Source organism: Uncinocarpus reesii, genomic scaffold (assembly GCF_000003515.1).
Source record: "Uncinocarpus reesii 1704 scaffold_4 genomic scaffold, whole genome shotgun sequence".
Classification (NCBI taxonomy): Eukaryota; Fungi; Ascomycota; class Eurotiomycetes; order Onygenales; family Onygenaceae; genus Uncinocarpus; species Uncinocarpus reesii.
In genome coordinates, this window is record NW_003052497.1 from 2,602,191 (window position 1) to 2,625,459 (window position 23,269).

Consider the following 23,269-nt stretch of genomic DNA (forward strand, 5'->3'; position numbering starts at 1 on the left):
TTTAGGACTTTTCCTCAACTTTATATAAAGGTCCAAAGCTAATGAACTAATGTTTTCAAAATCAAGGAGCCAACTACTTGTTTACTAAATATCTCATCCAATTTAAATCATAAAAATATGAAAAAATAACCATTAGATAGGGATTTTAAAGACAATCTGGGTGGTATAGGTATCATGTAATTAAACCTTATTTTCATCCAATGGCATTGTGGTTTTCCTATATACCCCCAAAATTTGAGTAAAACTCAGTATCAGCTCAAACTTGACTTGATAACTCATAAGTAGGAGTTCCAGGCAACTCAAAACTCATCAAGTTGAGTAGTCTACCATGGCTACTCAGTCCAACTCAGACTTGTTTGCAGTCTACACACAAAGATGAACAATGGAGACTTTTCAGTATTCATAATATTTTCACTAAAGTATTCAATCATAGAACTGATTTTCATCTACTGAAAGATGAAATTGAAACCTTCAATTTTATCATTCTAAAGAAATCACCTCAATAGCTCACTTCAGCTGAAAACAGAAAGATTAAAAAGCATACTTCTGTTATTTGTCATATTTAAAATACTGAGATTGCAAAATCTCTAAAGAAAATCAATATTGCTGATTTAAACTTATCAGTCTATCAGTATCAGAGCATCAAGCAAATCAGAACAAAAGCACATATTCAAGATTTTAATTTCTATATATATGATCATCTCTTTCTCAACTGCAAAAATCAAACAAAATGTGAAATATGTGCTGAATGTTAGAGTCTGGCATGAAGTGAGAAAGAAGCATTGAGCTTGGGGTCATGTGACCAGATTCTCCAAGCAACTGTCATTAGTAGAGCAAGAAATCAGAATAAGAGAGTATATATTACACAATTACTTCAGATCTCTCTTTTCTTCATCATGTTTAGTATTTTTGATTAGATATATTTAGTATAACAGTTTATTAGATTCTTCTTCTTTCATTCTTGCACCTAGTCTGAGATTATATTATAATATTAAACATCATCTTACTTTACTCTTTTTAAAGTCTTTCAGTTAAAAGATTTCAAGCAGTGTTGATCATGACTTCAAGTGTGTCAGCATCTGCAAACAATTTAAACTTATCACTATTGGAGAATCAGTTGTTGAATCTTTTCTTGTATCAGTGGATCAATCTAGTCCCAAGTGCACAAGAAAATAAAACAAAGCAAATTTTTTTAAACACTTTAACACCACTGTGGAACTAGACTGGATCAGTGGGACCAGAATTCCAGATTCAATCCCAGCTTTTCCATCTCATGTCCCTCCCTCAGGACAGAATCAGGTCAAAATCTTGGGCCTGGAACAGAACATGATTCAATGATGTGTGAGAGGGATGGAACTTGGGATCTGCTTTTTAAAATCTGATGATTTCAGAATCTCAGCCTCATCTAATAACTTGAGACCAGATTCAAACATAAGTAATGGGATGAGTTATGGGACATGATATTGCAGGTGGGACAGAAACAGTTATGAGAGAAATGAGACTGGAATTTCAGTTTTATAGATCACATGATGTCACATGAAAAAGTAACAAATTTTGATAATAATTCTGACACATTTGGAGCAATTTAAGCATTTGAGCAAAATAATTCAAATAAATCATTCTAATTCAAGTATTCTGTACAATGTTTATTATTTCAACAAGCTTGATAATTGCTTCTTCTCTTCTCTTGTTAATGCATCTTCATTTTTCATAATATCTTCTATATCTATCTCTTTAATCTTCTTGACTAACTCTGCATCTAATACTAGTGCTTCATCAAGCAAGTGCTTTTTATCATCATATTTCAGCAACATGATCTTCTTGATGGTGGACACATGAAGCTGTGACTGTCAATAGTGATAGATATCTCTTGCAGTGTTGAACACATATTCAATATCTATCTCTGTCAACAGTATGATCAGAATGTCTTTAATCATGCAAGCAACTGTCAGAAAGATTAACTTCAGATTTTGTCACTGTTTTAACAGTGATATTAACTCTGTGATTAAATTCTCATTATTAAAATATTATTTCATCTCAGTGAAAGTATTCTCTTGATTTCTGAATGATTTTTTGAAAAGAATATTTTCAATATCCTAACAATAATATCAGTATGAAGTAAATTATTATTTAAATAATAACACATCTCATTATTATCTATAATTATCTCTCTTAACTTCTCATATTGCTGATAATGCTTCTCATAATATGTGAGAATGTACTGTTGATATTTTTCATGTTTCTTCTTTTTCCAGTTCTTGAGATTATATACTCTCATAGAGTAAGTTGAGTGGAGAACAGTAGCTACTGTCAGAAGCTCATCTTTAGAATACTTTGTATTTTTATAATATTTTTGAAACTTCAGTTTGGCAGCAGCTATAATCTTCTTAATATTATTTCAGTTTCTTGTTGTGGGTCTACTCTTCTCCTCTTTCAGATGAGCAAATAGATGATTGTAAGTCACTCACATTATATGAATTGTTGACTCTTTTGTCTTTGATATTGTCTTTATATAGTTGCTGAATGACAGTAGAAGCTTGATCATGTACTGCATCTGACTTCATTCATTATCAGATAGCTGTAGAGTCTGATACTTGACTGCTGAATCTTGATTTCATGCATTAATGACTTCACAAAGAGCTAACACTCATACACACATCTCATATGTTGAATTTTATTGAATTCAGACATTCTGAATCATCTTTTGCTTGTTGATTTATTAATAGTTTTAAAATCAAGCCACAAGTTGAGATGATGTGTTGGTGGTATTGATCATGAGTCAAATCTGAAATCAGTTACATGATTAGCAAATTGCTTCAAATGTGTCAGAATTATTATCAAAATTTATTATTTTTTTAAGTCTGTTTGTGAAGATATTATTTAATAAGAAATTCTTCTGAAGATCATCTTCATTAAATATTATTGACAACACATCATTCTCTGACTGAATCTTGAGCTTGCAGACAAGTTCTTGAATCACAAGTTATATTACATGAGTTAGATAGAATATCATTCCAGCTTCTGAGTCTTATTCAGCAGATTTATTTAATCTTATTAATATTGACTGCAGTTGTTTCTTGAGCTCTGATTGCATTGTATTATTATTGAATGCATTGTCACTTGTGATTACTAGAAGCTGATGCTCTAGTTTTCATGCATTCAGACATTCTATAAGAACTTCTGCCATGTTTTTTTCAGTATGAATTTCATGTAAGCTCTCAAACTTTAGCAAATGTTTCTGATACTTTTGGTTCTTTGTAATATAATATTTATTAATTGTCATAAAAGCAAGATTGTTGAAACTTGTTCAATTATTCATTGTCAAAGACATCTTTGTTGTTGTGTTGAAATCAGTCAGCAGTGTCTTGAACAGATTATTATACATGATGTTCATGATCTGATACAGTGTCTTACAAGTTGAAATATTGTTTGTCATTAAAGAATTAAGCATTGACATTATAATCTTAAAGGCTGGGTTTTTAATCATGTGAAAGAATATATTCAGAGATATCATAATTCAAATAAATTGCTGCTGGAAGTTTTGTGGATTGCATTCAGAAATAAGTGATGCATTTCAAGAATATTTTCAATTGAACTTTTAAGACATCAGAACTGTTATCAAATTTCATTACTTTTTATATAAAGATATAAAATAATCACTTATCATTATCTGTTATAGATTCTGAGATTCACCATCTCTCTTGTCACACTCTACATTCTTTAGATATTTCTTCAACCCACTTGTGTCATTTTCAATAAGACTTGAGTGCTTGAGGACTGCCCAATAATTTTTGCAAATCATCACTAGATTATCACTTAAAATCTCAGCAGCTTAATTATATTGAGCTCAGAAGTCTGAGTGACAATTTTTAACAGCTTAATTTAAATTGTGATTTTTCTTCTTCTTAATCAACTGAGCAGTATCTGTTGCTGATCATCAGATAGTAAAGAACTTTGAGTTCTCTTACTTTTATTTAATATACACAACTTTCTTAATTTGCATCTGAGTCAATTCAGATAAGATATCAGTAAAGAATAAGACATTATTATTAATAACAACAGACTTCTGAGAGGCTTCCATTTTGACAACTTGACAATAAGTTTAAAGTTGAAGAATTGAATTGTGAAAGAGCAGGATGAAGAGTTACAAGAAATTTGAGAAATTTGAGAAATTCATGAGAATAAGATTGAAAAGTTTTTCATACTTCATTAATTTACATTATGAAAAGAATGTTCTGATGATAACTTTATTTATAGAGAGAATATCTGTTAAATGACTTCTTTATGAAGGAATTATTCATTGAAGACTTTTCAATTAATTACTAACTAAAATAAAATATTCTTAAATATTAATAATTCAGTTATCATTCTTCTTCTCATTCTTCTTCTTCTCATCAGAAGAGATGACAATCTCAAACTTCTTCTTACTCATCTTCTCTGATGATGATAGCATCTTCTTATTTAATAAAGTCTGCAAATAACTCTGAAATGTTTTCATCTTCTTCTTTATCTTATTCTTTGAGAAATCAGCAGCAGCAAGACAATCATGTTCATAAGTCATAACTTTAACTTCAAGTGCAGTTATCATTGCACAAATGTGAGTCTGAATGCACACAGCAATTAAATGTGCTGCAAGTTCAATTTTGATCTAAATGTGTTAGAACTATTATCAAATTTTGTTACTTTTTGATATATCTTATTCTTAATTTCTTCTTATGTCTGCATGATTTTTTCATCATATTTCTTCTTCTCTTTAATCTTCTGCTTTTTGTGAGCCACTAGCATCTGATACTTGTGATATTTCTTGAACTTGTTCTTGACAAATTGTTTAGCTATGAGTTCTTTAATAATCTGATTCTTTATTATCTGATACTCTTGCTTATTGATATTCTTTCTGTAATCTGTGTCAGTATGATATAAGTCAGTTTGCTGCTGATAATCTGATACACATCATAACTTCTTGACTTGAAGCTTTTGAAGAATATCATAATATGTCTTGTAATTGATCTTCTCAGCTTTAAATATATTATAATTCTATCTGAAAAGAGCCAGCCTGCTTTCTCATACAGCATGTGTCTTCTTATGCATCAAGTATTCTTTTTGTGGAGTTATTTTTATCTGTTTGTGAGGTAAGTAGTGATTTGAATGGATGGCTTGAGATATGTTTGACTATGAGATGATATGAGAATGTTTGAATGCAATATCAGACTTCTATACTGACTACTGTTGCTATGCAGCTTACTACATTACTGTGCAATATCAGAATATGTTTATTTTAACACAATATGTTTGTTTTGACATGATATCAAGCAACCAAAGCTACAATACTAGAAATCATTACCATGTAATATCAGAATGTGTTTGTTTTAATGTAATATTAAGCTGTCAAAGCCACAATACAAGAAACTGTTGTCATGCAATATTAGAGTATGCTTATTTTAACATAATATGTTTGTTTTGATGTGATATCAAGTCAGTATATTGTTTACTATAAACTCATGACCAGTTGTCACAGTATCATAATATTAGATAGAAGATATAAAATCAATTATTTTCATCTTCTCTCTTCTTTCTCTTTCTTTTCTGTAGATTAATCATTATCAAAATCATTATCATTTATTGATCTCTTCTGTAAACTATCTCAACTCTCTCATTCACTTCATCTTATCTGTTCTTCTGCAACAATGAATTGTATTGAGTTTTCTACACTGACTGATATAAGACCAGTGGTGAACTGCAGCACAAGACTGCATTAAAAGACTGAGAAATCATCAAGACAACTTGATATAAGATGAATCTGAAGACTGATCTGACAGTCTTTGAAAAAAAAATCCCCCACCTGCAACCCCCCCAACATCAGTTAAAAGCTGATACTCATATATGAAAAAATAACAAATTTTGATAACAGTTCTGATGCTAATTGAATCATTTACATGTGATTCAGAAGATTAAACATCTTTAAAGATTCATAGATTTGATTATCTCTGCAGTCATATTTCAGTAATTGATTTATGAAATCACTGTTAACTGTGGCTGAGATCATGATATTCACTGACAATATACTGTTATTGAAAATCTTCAAGAGACTGCAGAGGCAACCATTGTTATCTTGTTCAAGTGTGAGTATTAATAATTGTATAAATTGATATTCATATAACTAATGCAAATTGGAAAGACTTGATTATGGTAATGATGCATTGAAAGTGTGTAACTATTAATATCAAGAATATGCATCTGATCATGAAGATTAGCTTCATGATTGAGTTGCAATTTTTTAAATTAATTAAAACAGTTAATCACTTCTGCTCTGCTGTCTCTACTGTCACTTCTGTCTGTCATGTCATTCATTCTGTCACATCTGGAGTCTCTGACTTCATTGTGAGGCAGCAGAAGTTCAATATTAAGATGCTATTAAAAATGATAAGAAGATCTGCTGAAGAGAAAAAGAAGAAAGAGAATAATGAAGATGATAAAGACAAAAAAGAAGAAAAAGAAGAGAAGAAAGAAAATGCAACAAAGATGAAGAATATCAATTCATCTAACTAGATGAATATTGTTGGACTGGCATAAGCTGACTACTAGTCTTGATGTTATTTATTAATATGAATTATTTCTGAGAATATTGAGTTTTTCATTGATCATGATACATACTGTAAAAAAAGTAATAAATTTTAATAATAGTTCTAGCATCTTAAAAGCAATTTGAGCTTTTTGCTCTACATAATAAAACATGAGACTGAAAATTCATGTTCCATTCCAGTCCCATCTTAAGATTATCCAGTATCAGAACCAGTGTCAGCTATCACAGAACAGAAAGATTTTTGAAATGTGAATCTCATAATGAAATGGTGCTGCTGGGATTTATTTAACTATATAATGAGATTTCATATCTCATTTCCTGCTGGAATGAGATATGAGAACTATATACTCAGTTTCAGAACAAATTCTTCTACAGATTTTGAAACTGAGATCAATACTCATGAGATTTGGAATCCTGTTCCAGTCTCAAGCATCACTCTATGTGGAACAGAACACACAAGCAGTCTATAATAAATATCAGCACCACAATTCACAAAACTCAAGTGCACAGCAAACAAATTGAAAGAAAAGCTCAGAATCAGATCAGTGTTCTGAAGAAACAAGTGACTGCTCTGATGAAGAAATAAGATTAATACAAAGAAGTATGTGCAACTGAATTACTGAACATGCAGAAACAGAGAAGCACTTCTGCTTATTTAACTGAATTTAGAGAAAAGCAATCAGTCAAGATTGATGACTTCAAGCACCTCACAGATGGAAAGAAACTCAAGTTTGAGCATTAACTTTTCAGAATAAAGAATAAATTATAAGAAAATGCAGAACACTTCTTCACTGAAATCAGCAAGATCATCTGTGTCAAGAATCAAATCAACAGAGATGTCACACATCACATTGCTCTCCACATGTGAGAAGAACATCCAGAACATTATCAAACAGCAGAGAAAGTATTCAAATACTTGAAGAAAATTTATAAGATGATACAATCTCAGACTAGATGTAAGAATGGAAGAAGAAGAATCTAATAAACTGTCATGCTAGATAGATTTAATCAAAAATACTAAACATGATGAGAAAAAGAAGAATCTGAAGCAATTGTACAATATATACTTTCTTATTCTGAGCTCTTATTCTGAACTCTACTACTGACAGTTGTCTGGAGAATTCAGTTACATGACTCTGAGTTCAACATATTTTTACCACTCTGCATCAGACTCTAACATTACTTCTCTGAAAAACTCAAACATATTCTCATGCCAGACATTCTGACTGTAGACTCTCTTATTTCATTCTTTTAATAAGTCATCATCCACACATTCTGATAGATTTTTCTCACTTTCTCATGTCTTCAGTCATTCTGTCAGTTATTTTACAGATCTCAGTTTCTGCAGATTGCTCTTGTGATAGTCTCTTAACTAATGTGATGAGCTCTTAAAATTCCACACTGAATACTATTACAGATTATGATCATATTCTAATCATTTAACTCAGTACTGCAGCTTACTTCAGTGAATTCAACTTGTCAGAATTTACTCCATCTCTTATTTATTTTTTCCATTAATGATCAATAGCTCTAACTTCTCATATTCTTGTTCTGATAGAGAATTCATTACTGCTCAGCAGAGTTTGTCTGAAGAAAATATCAGATATATCTTCATGCTTGAGAATAGTTTCAGACAGTAGCTGTTCTCTATTTTCTTCATCATTAAGAAGAGTTCAGCATTCTGCTCTGTTAGTTTTCTGCTTGAGTGATCTACTAAATAGTTGTGTAGAGTCAAGTAGATCTGATTCTCTATTTTAAAATTGAATTCTCAACAGTGATAGTTGATCTGTTTTTCTATTATTTTCTGAGTCTTCCACATTCTCTGCTGAGTGAATTTTCATACTTTTTCAAAAGCTCACACTTGATTCTGTACTTCTTGACAGTTTAAGCACTCAGTGTGTTGCAGTGGGGAAATCCATGATGTCTACTTTTTCACTGACATGATTATCCAATCCAAACTGCTGGCATGATTATCCAATCTAACTAGCAGAACAGAATAAATCTTTTTTCTTACATTCTGATCTTGACTATAAAGATTGAATCAAGTCTCTTCTTTAAGAAGACATACTATTATAACATCTTACCACTCATTCATGTTTCTACTTATTAGATAGATTATACAATTTACTACTTCTTCTATTTGATTTAGAGTGGTGCTCAGAACTGGAACAGAATCTCAAATTTCATGTGCATTGATTTCAGTTTCAAATTCAGCTTCAAATTTGATTCCAGCAGCAGTGATATTGATCTATATCCCATCTCAGCAGAATAATGGAACTGGGATTCCATACTAATTTGATAGTAATTCCAGCCAGAACTGTCCCATCATGAGAATTGTGTATCAAATTCCAGACATCTCATGAGAGAGACAGGACTGGGTTGGAATCAGAATTCCAGCAATATTATATAAGATAAGTGATGTGGGTATAACAGTGTTAAAATTGCTGAAATATGCTAAAACCATTATCAAAATTCATTACTTTTTTATATTGAACATGATATGAGATGGGATCTCAATCTCATATGCTCATATGTCAGTACCAAACTGAATAGACTGTACTGTGTTCCATCTCATCTCATTCCAGTCTCAGCTGATGCCAGTCATGTCTATAACAATGTGGTTCTGAACTCAGCCATGTCTATAGTACTGTGGTTCTGAATTCAACCTCTCTCATACACTAGAGTTCCAGGCACTGTCCTGAGCATACATGGTCTCAATCAGTACACTCCACAGGAGGGAAATGAAATGAAAAAGTCAGAATTGAGTCTGGAATTCCAGTCCCACTGATCCAGTCTAATTTAATTGTTTCTACTATTCCAATGTTCCAATATGGAGATGTTGATTGTTCATACATTATTGCTATATGACTAGCACAATGAGATTCCACTACCATACATGATCAAGAGCACTCTATTCTCATCTTTCTGATTTTCTGCAATATTATTCTTTCATTGGATTTGTTGTTGATGAGCATGAGCATATATGATTGATCATCATTCCATCACTCTACTATCACTTCTACTGAGATATGTATATTATGAGAGAGTGCCTTCCCACAATTTGCCCACTTCATTTTGATGATCAAGCTGAGACATATTTCAGTGATGTGGTGAGTGTGGTATTTGTAATGGATTGTTACAGCAAAGCAAAAAATTCTATGGTGAATCCTGCAGAAAGAGTTTTTTATTGCTTTTTCTCTTGTTGTTCCATTTGATTAGCTGAATGAATATAGCTAAAGAATTTTGATATAGATTTTGAATTTATCACATCAGATGGTTTGAAAATTTTGTAAAGGCATACAGAAATGATGTCTGTATTCTGAATATTTAAATATGATATTATTGAGATAAGAAAACAGTTCTGTAGAAGATGATCTCCAGATACAGACAGGTAAGATTTCTATTGAATAGTTTTTACTGATATAGATTCTATTAACACAGTTAGAATCACATTTAATAATGAATATTTTTGAGAAATATCCAAAGATGGCCTTTGAGTAGTTCAGTTTATATTATAAAATTGAGAAAGATCTGAAAATAGTTAGATTGAGAAAAAAAGATAAGAGAGATGAGAAATATTCTAAACATTTAAAAACTCTTGATTAAATTTCAAATTCATCTGTGTATGCATATTGTTATTCTAAATGTTATTCTATTCTGAAGAATATTATTATTTGTTGAACAAGAGCTTGATTAAAAACTTAATTACTGATTTCAAAATATCTGATAATGTTGTTGTCTCAAGCTCTGTTGCACCACAATGACAGCCATGTAATTCAAAGTCAGATGTTAGCATTGTCAGTACAGATGATGATTCTTCAATTAAATTCAATTCTGATGAATGAGTTGTAGTGTATATTCATACATCTATGCCAGCACCAGGCACTGTGAATACTTCATGATTTAAAAAATTGAATATCATTCTGTTTCTGAAAAGATTTCATCAGCTGTGTATTGATCATGATCTTAAAGCAGAATTCAAAAAGATCATGAAATGAATGACTCACTACTTTAGTAACTGAATAAGTAAATGAATGAAGTCTCTCAGCAGCTATATTGCAGAAGATTGGAATACATTCACCACTGAGATTAAGTATTAATTTTGTAAGAACAATATCAGTTATAAAATTCACAAGTGTGAGTATCTGAAGATTTTAGTTAATACTTCTTAAATCTGAAAGAATGACATTTGATTTTATATTCATCAGTATGTCTTTATTTTAAAAAGTGTCAAGAATAATAAAAAACTGAATGATAATCTGCTCACTGTTCTGCCTCAATCTGAAAAATCAAGTATGTATTCTGTCAGACAAATGTACAATAATCATGTGCAAGAATCTTTGAATCTCAGAAACTCATATCTCAAAAAGTTCTCTGTCAGAGTCAACTCTCTTTATCTAAAAACCCATATGAACAACTAGACTGAGTCAGTGGAATCAGAATTCTGAACTTAATTTCAGCTTTTCTGTCTCATGTTCCTCTCCCAGGATGGGACTGAGTCAAAATCTTGAGTCTGAAATGAGACATGATTTAATGATGTGTGAGAGAGATGGAACTTGAGATCTGCTTTTTAAAATCTGATGATCTCAGAATTCTGGCCTCATCTAATAACTTAAGACTGGGTTCAAACATAAGTAATGAGACAGATCATGAAACATGACATTGCAGATAAGATAAAAACAGTTATAAAGAGAATGAGACTGAAATTTTAGTCTCATAAATCACATGATGTCACATGAAAAAGTAATAAATTTTGATAACAGTCCTGACACATTTAAAGTAATTTAAGCATTTAGATAAAATAATTCAAGTAAATCATTCTAATTTAAGTACTCTGTACAATATTCACTATTTTAACAAGCTTAACAATTGCTTCTTCTCTTCTCTTGTCAATGCATCTTCATTCTTTATAATATCTTCTATATCTATTTCTTCAATCTTCTTGACTAATTCTGCATCTGATACTAGTGCTTCATCAAGCAAGTGCTTTTTATCATCATGTTTCAGCAACATAATCTTCTTGATGATGGATATATGAAGCTGTGATCATCAATAGTGACAGATGTCTCTTGTGGTGTTGAACACATATTTAACATCTACTTCTATCAATAGTATGATCAGAATGTCTTTAACCATGCAAGCAACTGTTGAGAAGATCAACTTCAGATTTTATTACTGCTTCAACAGTAATATTGACTCTGTAATCAAATTCTCATCATTAAGATATCATTTCATCTCAGTGAGAGTATTCTCTTAATCTCTGAATGATTTTTTAAAAAGAATATTTTTAATATTCTAACAATAACATCAGTATGAAGTAAATTATTATTTGAATAATAATATATCTCATTATCATCTGCAATCATCTCTCTTGACTTCTTATATTACTGATAATGCTTCTTATATTATGTAAGAATGTGCTGTTAATATCTTTCACATTTCTTCTTTTTTTAATTTTCAGAATCATATACTCTCATACAGTGAATTGAGTGAAGAACAGCAGCTACTGTCTGAAGCTCATTTTTAAGATACTCTGTATCTTCATAATATTTTTGAAACTTTAATTTAACAGCAGTTATAATCTTCTTAATATTATTTCAGTGTTTTATTGTGAGTCTACTCTTCTCCTCTTCCAAATGAACAAATAGATGATTGTAAGTTGCCCACATCATATAAATTGTTAGCTCTTTTATCTTTGATATTATCTTTATATAGTTGTTGAATGACAGTAGAAGCTTGATCATGTACTGCATTTAACTTCATTCATTATCAGATAGCTGTAGAGTCTGATACTTGACCACTAAATCTTGATTTCATGCATTAATAGCTTCACAAAAAGCTAATGCTTGTACACACATCTCATATATTAAATTTCATCAGATTTGGACATTCTGAATCATCTTTTGCTTGTTGATTTATTAGTAGTCTTGAAATTGAGTCACAACTTAAGATGATGCATTGATGACATTGACTATGAATCAAATCTGAAGTTAGTCACATGATTAGTAAATTGCTTCAAATGTGTCAGAACTGTTATTTAAATTTATTATTTTTTTAAATATATCTGCAAAGATATTATTTGATGAGAAATTTTTCTGAAAATCATCTTTCTTAAATATTGTTGGCAATATATCATTCTCTGACTGAATCTTGAGCTTGCAGACAAGCTCTTGAATCACAAGTTGTATCACATGAGTCAGATAGAATATTGTTCCAGCTTCTAAGTCTCATTCAGCAGATTTATTCAATTTTATTAATATTGACTGCAGTTGTTTCTTGAGCTCTAATTGCATTATATTGTTATTGAATACATTGTCACTTGTGATTGCTAGAAGCTGATGCTCTAACTTTCATGCATTTAAATATTTTGTAAGAACTTTCACCATGTTTTTCTCAGTATAAGCTTTATATAAGCTCTCAAATTATAGCAAATATTCTCAGTACTTTCAATTCTTTGTAATATAATATTCATTAATCATCAGAAAAGCAAGATTGTTGGAACTTGTTCAATTATTTACTATTAAAAACATTTTTGTTATTACATCAAGATCAGCCAGCAGTGTCTTGAACAGATTATCATACATAATGTTCATGATCTGATACAGTGTCTTACAAGTTGAAATATTGTTTGTCATTGAAGAATTGAGTATTGATATTATGATCTTAAAGACTGAGTTTTCAATCACATGAAAGAATATATTCAGAAATATCATGATTTGAATAAATTGCTGCTGAAAGTTTTGTGAATTGCATTCAGAAATAGATGATGCATTTTGAGAACATTTTTGATTGAACTTCTAAGACATTAAAACTGTTATCAAATTTCATTATTTTTTATATAAAGATACAAAATAATCACTTATCATCATCTACTGTAGATTCTGAGATTCATCACCTCTCTTATCACATTCTGTACTTTTTAGATATTTCTTCAACTCACTTGTGTTATTTTCAATAAAATCTGAGTGCTTGAGAATCATTCAATAATTTTTGCAAATCATTACTAAATTACTGCTTGAAATCTCAGCTGCTTGATTATATTGAGCTTAGAAGTCTGAGTGATGATTCTTGACAGCTTAATTTGAGCTGTGATTTTTCTTCTCTTCAATTAATTAAGCAGCATCTATTACTGATCATCAGATAGTGAAGAACTTTGAGTTCTCTTACTCTTATTTAATATACATGACTTTCTCAATTTGCATCTGAGTTAACTCAGATGAGATATCAGTAAAAAATGAGATATTATTATCAATAACAACAGACTTCTGGAAGACTTTCATTTTGATAACTTGACAATGAATTTAAAGTTAAAGAATTGAATTGTGAGAGAGCAGAATGAAGAGTTACAAGAGATTTAAGAAATTTAAAAAATTCATGAGAATAAGATTGAAAAGTTTTTCATACTTTATTAATCTACATTATAGAGAAAATGTTCTGATAATAACTTTATTTATAGAGAGAGTATCTGTCAAATGATTTCTTTATGAAGAAATTATCTGTTAAAGACTTTTCAATTGATTACTAACTAAAATAAAATGCTTTTAGATATTAACAATCTAGTTATTATTCTTCTTCTCATTCTTCTTTTCTTTATTAAAAGAGATGACAATCTTAAACTTCTTCTTGCTCATTTTCTCTGATGATGATAGCATCTTCTTATTTAATAAAGTCTGTAAATAACTCTGAAATGTTTTCATCTTCTTCTTCATCTTATTCTTCAACAAACCAGCAGCAGCAAGATAATTGTGCTCATGAGTTATAACTTTGATTTTAAGTGCAGTCATCATTGCATGAATGTGAGTCTAAATGCACACAGCAATTGAATGTGCTACAAGTTCAATTTTGATCTAAATGTGTTAGAATCATTACTGAATTTCATTATTTTTTAATATATCTTATTCTTAATCTCTTCTTGCATCTGCATGATTTTTTCATTATGCTTCTTCTTCTCTTCAGTCTTCTGCTTCTTGCAGACCACTAGCATTTGATGCTTATAATATTTCTTGAACTTGCTCTTGACAAATTGCTTGATTATGAGTTCTTCAATAATCTGATTCTTCATTATCTGATACTCTTGCTTATTAATATTCTTTCTGTAATCTGTGTCAGTATGATATAAATCAGTTTACTGCTGATAGTCTGATACACATCATGACTTCTTGACTTAAAGCTTTCAGAAAATATCATAATATGTCTTGTGATTGATCTCTTCAGCTTTAAACACATTACAATTCTGTCTAAAAAGAGCCAGCCTGCTTTCTTGTGCAGTACAGATCTTCTTATATATTGAATATTCTTTTTGTGAAGTCATTTTCATTCATTTATGAGATAAGTAGTGGTTTGAATGAATGGCTTGGGACATGTTTGATTATAAAATAATATGAGAATGTTTGAATGCAATATCAGACTTCTATACTGACTACTGTTGCTATGCAGCTTACTACATTGTCATGCAATATCAGAATATGTTTATTTCAACACAATATATTTATTTTAATGTGATATCAAGCTGTTAAAGCTACAATACTAGAAACTGTTACCATGTAATATCAGAGTGTGTTTGTTTTGACACAATATCAAGCTGTTAAAGTCATGATACAAGAAACTGTTGCTATGTAATATTAGAGTATATTTATTTCAATATAATATGTTTGTTTTGACATGATATTAAGTCAGTATATTATTTACTATAAACTCATGATCAGTTGTCACAGTATTGTGATATCAGACAGAAAATATAAAATTAATTATTTTTATCTTCTCTCTTCTTCTTCTTTCTTTTCTGTAGACTAATTATTATCAAAATCATCATCATTTATTGATTTCTCTCACAAATCATTCCAACTCTCTCATCTACTCTGTCTCATCTGTTCTTCTGTAATAATGAGTTACATCAAGTTTCTCCAAACTGATCAGTACAAGACCAGTGGCAAACTGCAGCACAAGACTGCATTAAAAGACTGAAAAGCTGTCAAGACAACTTGATATAAGACAAATTTAAAGACTGATTTAATAATCTTTAAAAAAGAAATCTCTCACTTATAATTCTTCTGACATTAATTAAAAGCTGATATCTGTATGTGAAAAAGTAATGAATTTTAATAATAATTCTGATGCTAATTGTATTATTTAAATATGATTCAGAAGATTAAATATCTTTAAAGATTTACAGATCTGATTATCTCTGCAGCTGTATTTCAGTAATTGATTTATAAAATCATTATTAACTGTGACTGAGATCACAATATCTGCTGACAACATACTGTTATTAAAAATTTTCAAGAGACTGCAGAGATGATTATTGTTATCTTGCTCAAGTGTAAGTATTAACAATTGTATAAGTTGATATTCATATGACTAATGCAAATTGAAAAGACTTGATTATGACAATGACATATTGAAAGTGTGTGACTGTCAATACTGAGAATATGCATCTGATTATGAAGATTAGCTCCATAATTGAATTGCAGTTTTTCAGATCAATTAAAACAGTTAATCACTTTCATTCTGTCATCTCTGCTGCTGCTTCTGCTCATCATGCTGTCTGTTCTGCCACATCTGTCACTTCTGTCTCTGCTGCCCACACTGCTGCTTCTGTCACCTCTGAAGTCTCTGACTCTGTTATGAGGTGATGAAAGTTCAATATTAAAACACTGTCAAAGATGGCAAGAAGACCCACCAAAGAGAAGAAGAAGAAAGAAAATGATGAAAATAATAAAGATAAAGAAGAAGAAGAAGAAGAGAAGAAAAAGAATGTAATAAAGATGAAGAATATCAATTTATTTAATTAAATAAATATTATTGAACTGACATAAGCTGACTACTGGCCTCAACATTATTCATTAGTATGAATCATTTTCAAAAATATTAAATCTTTTTTTGATCATGATACACACTGTAGAAAAAATAACAAATTTTGATAACAGTTCTAGCATCTTAAAAGCAATTTGAGCTTCTTGCTCTACATAATAAAACATGAGACTGAGAATTCATATCTCATTCCAGTCCCATCTTGAGATTGTTCAGTATCAGAACTGGTGCCAGCTACCACAGAATGAGAAGATTTTTGAGATGTGAATCTTATAATAAAATGATGCTGTCAGAATTTATTTGACTACATAATGAGATTTCATATCTCATTTTCTGCTGAGATGAGATATGAGAACTATATGCTCAGTTCTGAAACAAATTCTTCTACAGATTTTGGGATTGAGATTAATGTCCATGGGATTTGAGATCCTGTCCCAGTTCCAAGCACCACTCTATAAACAACAATTCTGAGAATTCAGAATATGAAATTAGCAACTTGAATACTAATGAGAATGAGAATGGCTATCACATCAATGCTGGATTCATGATTAATGAGATCAGAATGGGTCAGAAAAGATCAACATCTCACAATAGAATTTCTAAAATGAAGACAATGTATACTGACAAATACAACAGAATTGAGGATGAATCTGCTAAGTGATGTTGACATATTCACTTTTTAAAAGATGTTGATTTAATTATGAGTAAAGCTCATGAAGTTGAAGATAAGAAAGATGATGTCATCACAAAAAGATATTATAAGAATTCTGATAAACTGTCAGCCAAACTTCAGAATTCAAACAACTCTGCTCACATTATGAATTGAATTTTGAATGGTAAACTCAAGATTACAATTTAAAATGTTATTGATGTCTCACTCCATTTGCATTGTGAATTTTTCAGCATTTCTACATCAAAGTCATCAGCTAATAAAAATTACACAGAAAGAAAGATGACTGATAAACAACTTAAATTCATTAAAGTTAAAGTTAAGAATACAAGAGTTTGATCTGAACTCACCACTGACAAATCAGATGTTGTTTATGTGGCTAAGACTCTTTGAGTATCAATTAGCATTTATAATGAAATGTTTGATGCTCTTATCAACATCAGATTGAAGATTAATGTGATCTCTCTACATTTGGTGTGTCAGCTTCAATTAAAATTGAGAGATAGACTGAAGTGTGTCATAGTGATGCAGACTGATGATATGAAAGCATTTTCAGCAGAAATTCAATCTCTATTCATTCAAATTAGAGATCTTATTTAGCATACTTCTTTTCTTATTATTGACAGTAGAGACAATGAGATAATTCTTGATTAATCTTGACAATATTTAACAGAATGAGAATGTGATACTTTATTCAACAGACAAATGATTTGCTCTGTATACAACAAGAATTAAACTTGATGACTTCAGTTTCAAGAATTCAAGCTGGCAAACTCAATAATAAGATTTGAAATTAATATTTTTCTGGAAAGCAAAAAGAACAGCTATAATAATGAGAACAACAATGAGAAGAGTTTAAACAAGTAGATGAGCATTCAATCAGAAGAATATTCACAGAGTCAGAGAATTTTTCTGAAAGCTGTTATGGGGAGGTGGAGGTGAAGATGAAAGCAGTGTGAATGATGTTTGATTTAATTGACAGTGATGATGGTGGATATGTGGAAGAGAAGAAACTTGATGAATTTTATGAATGTGATGAAGATTCAGTGGTAGAATCTGTTTCTCATGTCTGAGAGAAGAATTATAATGAAGACATTAAAAACTTGAAATTGAATGAATTTGTGGAATTTTTAAAAGAATCATCAGAAAAATCATTAAAAGAATCTGATTATGTGCTAACTCAAAAAAGATTAATCATTGAGATGATAAGCAAAATTCATTCTGATTAATCAGAATGTAAGAAAATCAATAAGATTAAGTTTATCTGAAGATTTTTTTCATTCTTAACAGCAGAGATCTGCAGCAAAAGTCATCTCAGTCATGTATTGAAGAACATTTATAATGTTATTTTCAAGCAATCAGATTGTTTTCAAGTCTCAAAAAGATCTTATAGAACTGATCTGTTCAATAATAATTGAGATACAGATTCTCAAAAAACTGGTTCTTGTTCAGAAACTTCTATGAGAATTATTTTTAAAGATGTCAAGTATAAACATGTTGCTGACAAGATTAAGCTGCTGACTTCAGATGAATCTGATGGTTCAAAATCTGAAGAACTCACAAATTAAATTAAGATTTGTTTGAAGAAGTATCATTCTGAATTTTCATAAATTAAATACAGAACTGAGTTCAATCAATGACTGAAGTCTTAAATTTTATTATTTTCTGTTGAAGCATGACTGACAAATAAAGAATTGAGAAGATAGATATTGATAAATAGCTTTAATTAAAGAAGAGAGAGTTGCTTCTTGCTATGCTATATAAATGTGAAGACATGTTGACATAATCTTTCAAGAATATGAGTTGTGTTCAACTGAAGATTTTTTCTTCTTAAGAAATTCAAACAGTTTCACATAATGTGTGAAAGATTAAAACATATCAAATTTCTCATGCTTCTTAAAAGCAGTTTATTGACATTATTAACAATTATGTTGTAGCAGAAACTTTAGAATCTAGCTACAGTTTCTATTCAAACTCTTATTTTCTTGTTGAGAAAAAGAAGAAGAGAACATATCATTTTGTTGATGCAGCTCAGCACTACAATGCAGTTATAATTTTTGATGTGTTTATTTCTTCAAATTGTGATGAATTTGCTGAAGAATTTGCAGAATTGACAATTGTCTTACTTATTGATCTTTTTTCTGAATATGACAATTTTTCATTAGCTGAAGAAAGCAGAAATATAATGATATTCAATACTCTAATCAGCTTCTATCAGCGTATTACTTTAATTCAAGAAGCCACAAATTCATCTGTTTAAGCTCAGTGTGAAATTACTCAAATAGACTTTTGAATTATGCAGACACACTCAAATCAGACAGACACACAGAGCTGTGTTCAGCTTTCTCAACACAACACTCTTCATCCACAGCTGCACAGTCTCTATAATCATGTATCAATCAGTGCTGAGACAGCACCAACTCCTGTTCACTTGCTTGATCATCCATCAGAGAGTGCAGTGTCAAAAATCATCAAAAATCATGAATTATCATTTTCTTGATCAGAGCATCAAAATAAGTGCTCTTGCTGATTTTGACACAGAATCACTTGCTTGATCAGTCTGCTCACTCAGCACTATATTTCTGTCACATACAAGTATACTGTTCTACTTCAAACACAGATTGTTTTTGCTCCAGTCCACACTCATCAGCATTCAAGAACAGCTCTTAATTCAGGCTCATCACTGCTGCCAGTGCAGAACAGCTCTGCTCTTGATTCATCATCATTTCTTCATGTCTCTTGTTAATTGTGGAAAGCCAGCTGAGCACTGTCCATCTCTACTTGTCTGTCTGCACTCATGGCACAATTGAGATGCACCCATCAAGCTGTCCAGAGCTATCAGGAGAATCTTAACAATAAGATGTTAGATGTTTCATCTTGTCTAAGCAACTCAAATAATACTGAGTATCAGACTGATCTGACTGAATCATCTGTGCAGTCTGCTCTCTTCAGCAAGACATTGCAGAGAGGCTGGCACTATCATCAGAATCTCACATTTGAAGCATCAACAGATTCAGATCTGAAAAGTATCAGCAGCTCTGTTTTATTTTGCTGATCTGATAATAATGACTCAGATAACATCAATGAAAATCTGTCAGATGTTTCTTCTGATTTTGGGGGCTCAGCCACTATCAAAACTTTCAGATGTCATATAATAAATCACTGAAAGTTGTGAGTTCTGCAGACTTATCTCACAAAATCTTCTCTGCTTTATTTTCTTGATGCTAACTGTGAGCAGTTACTGTGCAAAGAAGGCAGGGCAGACTGTCAATCTCAAATGAAATTGTCTTAAGAAAGTGCTCTGACAGGTGTCAGCAAATGATGTGCATCTGTTTTTCAATTGAATTCTGAAGAAGCTGAAACATGGCAAGAATGGATATCAACTTTCAGAAATCAAGATTAAAGATTCACTTGACATCAAGTGAAAATATTTTTCAAGCTACTACAAAAAAGAGACTGATGGTGTGATGAGTGAGAAGATGTGAAATAAAATTCTTAATGTGAGTTGAAATATGATCAGTGCTCTGAATTCTAAAATGACAGTGTTTCTGAACAGAAAATGCAATATCTGACAATAAAGTATGATCTCAGAATGCAGCCACATGACAATGCTTCTGTATATATTGAAAACATGATCTTCTATAATGAAATTATTCTTCAAATGCAAGAAAAATAATTTCATCTAGAATTGCAGCATCTGCTTCTGTGCTTCTACAACATGATAGAGCTCTTTACTATCAACTAGAAGACAGCTATTCTCAAGATTCAGTACAAAAATCTCAAACTATCAGTTCAGCAAAACTCATATGGAGGGCCATCAGTACTGACAGTTGACTTCACACCAACTTGTATTAAGAATAAGTTTGACATGAAAAAGCTGTAAGTGACTTCTTTCAAATTCTCACTCTGATGACATGTGTATGGAGGTTCTCAAGCTGTCAGATGCTTTAATTTTTCTTGTGCATGATGATAATCTCAGATGCAGAAATATATTCATTCTATCTGAAATTATTTACAGAATCTCTCTTGTCTTCAGCTCACATATTTTTTTCTTTGACTTTCTGTTCCATGTCAAGATCTTTGGGAATTCAACTCTAAAGACAATGAATGATGTGCAACAGCTACTCTCTGCAGCTGACTGTCAGAAGCTGAAGCTGCCACTGAAGTGGTAGATGAATGAGTGATATCTCTTTCTCAAGATAATGGTCAAGAAGAATCAGATTTGCATTCTGCACAACACACTCATGCTGCTTGAATTAAATTTAAAGATCATCAGTAAGATTCACAACTGACTAAATCCATTCTACATCCACCAGTTTCAGCATGGTGGAGACAAGTTGCTTGATGAGAGTGGTAAGCTGAGAAATTATCTATATCATCTTTCACACAGAATGCTAATCTGCTGAGTGCAGAGTTTGTCAGTGGTGTGCAGATGAACATCATCATGATTCATGTCTCAATAAAAACATTTGTTGAATACTATCAGATCCACCATCACACTAATCTGCAGAAAATTATGTGTGGACTTGATCCAGACTGAGAGTGGGAGCAGGCTTTAACAGAACAGAATCAATTGCACAACTGACAGCAATCACAGCATCTCATCAATGCAGAGAAGCACTCTGTGGAGCAGAATCTCAAGCTGCAGATGCTCATTTGTACTCATCAGAAGATGGAGAATCTGCTAGCTTGAACTGATGATTTAGCACTGCAGCTTGTTATCAGCAAGTTCAAGTGGGAAATCATCAACATCTGACAGCAGCTGCACTATAAGCTAAGAAATGAGAGATGTCAAAAGTTCAGTCAGAAGCAGACAGTGATTGATATTGAGTGTCAGCTATCTGAAACTGTGATTCTCATCAAGTCTACTCAATCATCTTCTGACAGTGTGTTTGATATTCTGTCTGAACAGATGTATCTTCTCAAGTGTCTGATGAGTGTTTCTATATCAGACTTTCTGAAGAACAAATGACAACAGCACAACAAAGCAGTAGAGACTGTGAGAAAGTACTGCAACTTTGCTGAGGACAGATGTCTTTGTAGACAGCTGCTGCAAAAAGCACCAGATGAAGCAATAAAGATTGTACAGATACATTCTTCTTCTACCTCAATCAGAAAAGAGAAATTTCAGATGCTTGAGAATCACATCTGAAATGCTCCAAAGTCAGAGGTATGCTTCCAGTGCTGAAAGAAGTACTTCAGATATGCTGATGTTTTGAGACACTTTCAAGCTGCACATCTGAATGATCATCAATGCAACTTCTGTAAGTTGATGTTAAAAAATCAGATGACTCTACAACTCCACATCTTTAAAGTGCACTGTCTAAAAATCTGATTTCTGAAACCAGTGCTTTTGGGCTACTAGAAGTCTTTTTCTTCAGCTAAATCACAAGATGAGCCCACTGAGAGCAACCTACTGATAGTGACTCACTGGTAGCAAATTTAATAATAGTAGAATATGCAAGAACTGGAAGTGCATTCAAGATGTAAATGTGATGGTGTTGACAGAGATATGAAGTTGATTTTCTGCTTGTATCACAAGAATTCATCTCAAAATTAAAGAGAATGTTCAATTCTTGTAGTCTGTTGATACTTTGCCACTTGAATATTCTCACAGCAGACTCAGTGAACTCAGACAGTTTTGAATTTCAAGTTGTGTCACCACACAACTCAGTAGAAACTAAACTTCATGACTCAGATTCTGATCAATCTCTTCATTTAGTTGTAATTGACTTGTTGAAAGAATGCTGTCAGATTACAGATCTGAGATCAATAGAATTGATTGTGGAGATGAAACATTTCTGATGGAGGCAGCCATTTGGAGATGAGCTAGAAACACAATAATTCTCTTGCAGAGAGATGTCAACAAAGAGCCCCAGAAGCTTGAACTAATATATTATTTAAAATTTTTATGAACTGCTTGAAGATTCTCTAAAATTTCTTTCCCACAATCTCTATTTTTTATTAGCACTTATAATTCTCTAAACTCTTAGTTCTGAATATTTCCAGTATCTTAAACAGTGCTGCCACAGGAAAATTATAACACCACAGCTTGTGCCTGCTGATTTTGTAGAAGTAGTCTGAAACAAGAGAGTTGATCTGATCTAAATCTCATCTCTCACTTATACTCTAAATCAATATAATCACAACACACAATTATCTGAACAGAAACATTCAGTTCCCCACAGATGATTAAGCAGAAGTATTGT

At 31.4% G+C, this 23,269-nt stretch overlaps 2 protein-coding genes across 2 annotated transcripts; both read right to left on the reverse strand.

Moving 5' to 3' along the window:
* Positions 1-4,357: 4,357 nt before the first annotated feature.
* On the reverse strand, positions 4,358-4,561 carry UREG_07005 (uncharacterized protein; the record flags this gene model as incomplete). Its single annotated transcript, XM_002583992.1, has 1 exon — positions 4,358-4,561. One exon carries the CDS (start codon positions 4,559-4,561, stop codon positions 4,358-4,360), a length of 204 nt encoding a protein of 67 aa, XP_002584038.1.
* A 9,575-nt stretch (positions 4,562-14,136) lies between these two features.
* Positions 14,137-14,364, reverse strand: UREG_07006 (uncharacterized protein; the record flags this gene model as incomplete). Its single annotated transcript, XM_002583993.1, has 1 exon — positions 14,137-14,364. One exon carries the CDS (start codon positions 14,362-14,364, stop codon positions 14,137-14,139), a length of 228 nt encoding a protein of 75 aa, XP_002584039.1.
* Positions 14,365-23,269: the final 8,905 nt, after the last annotated feature.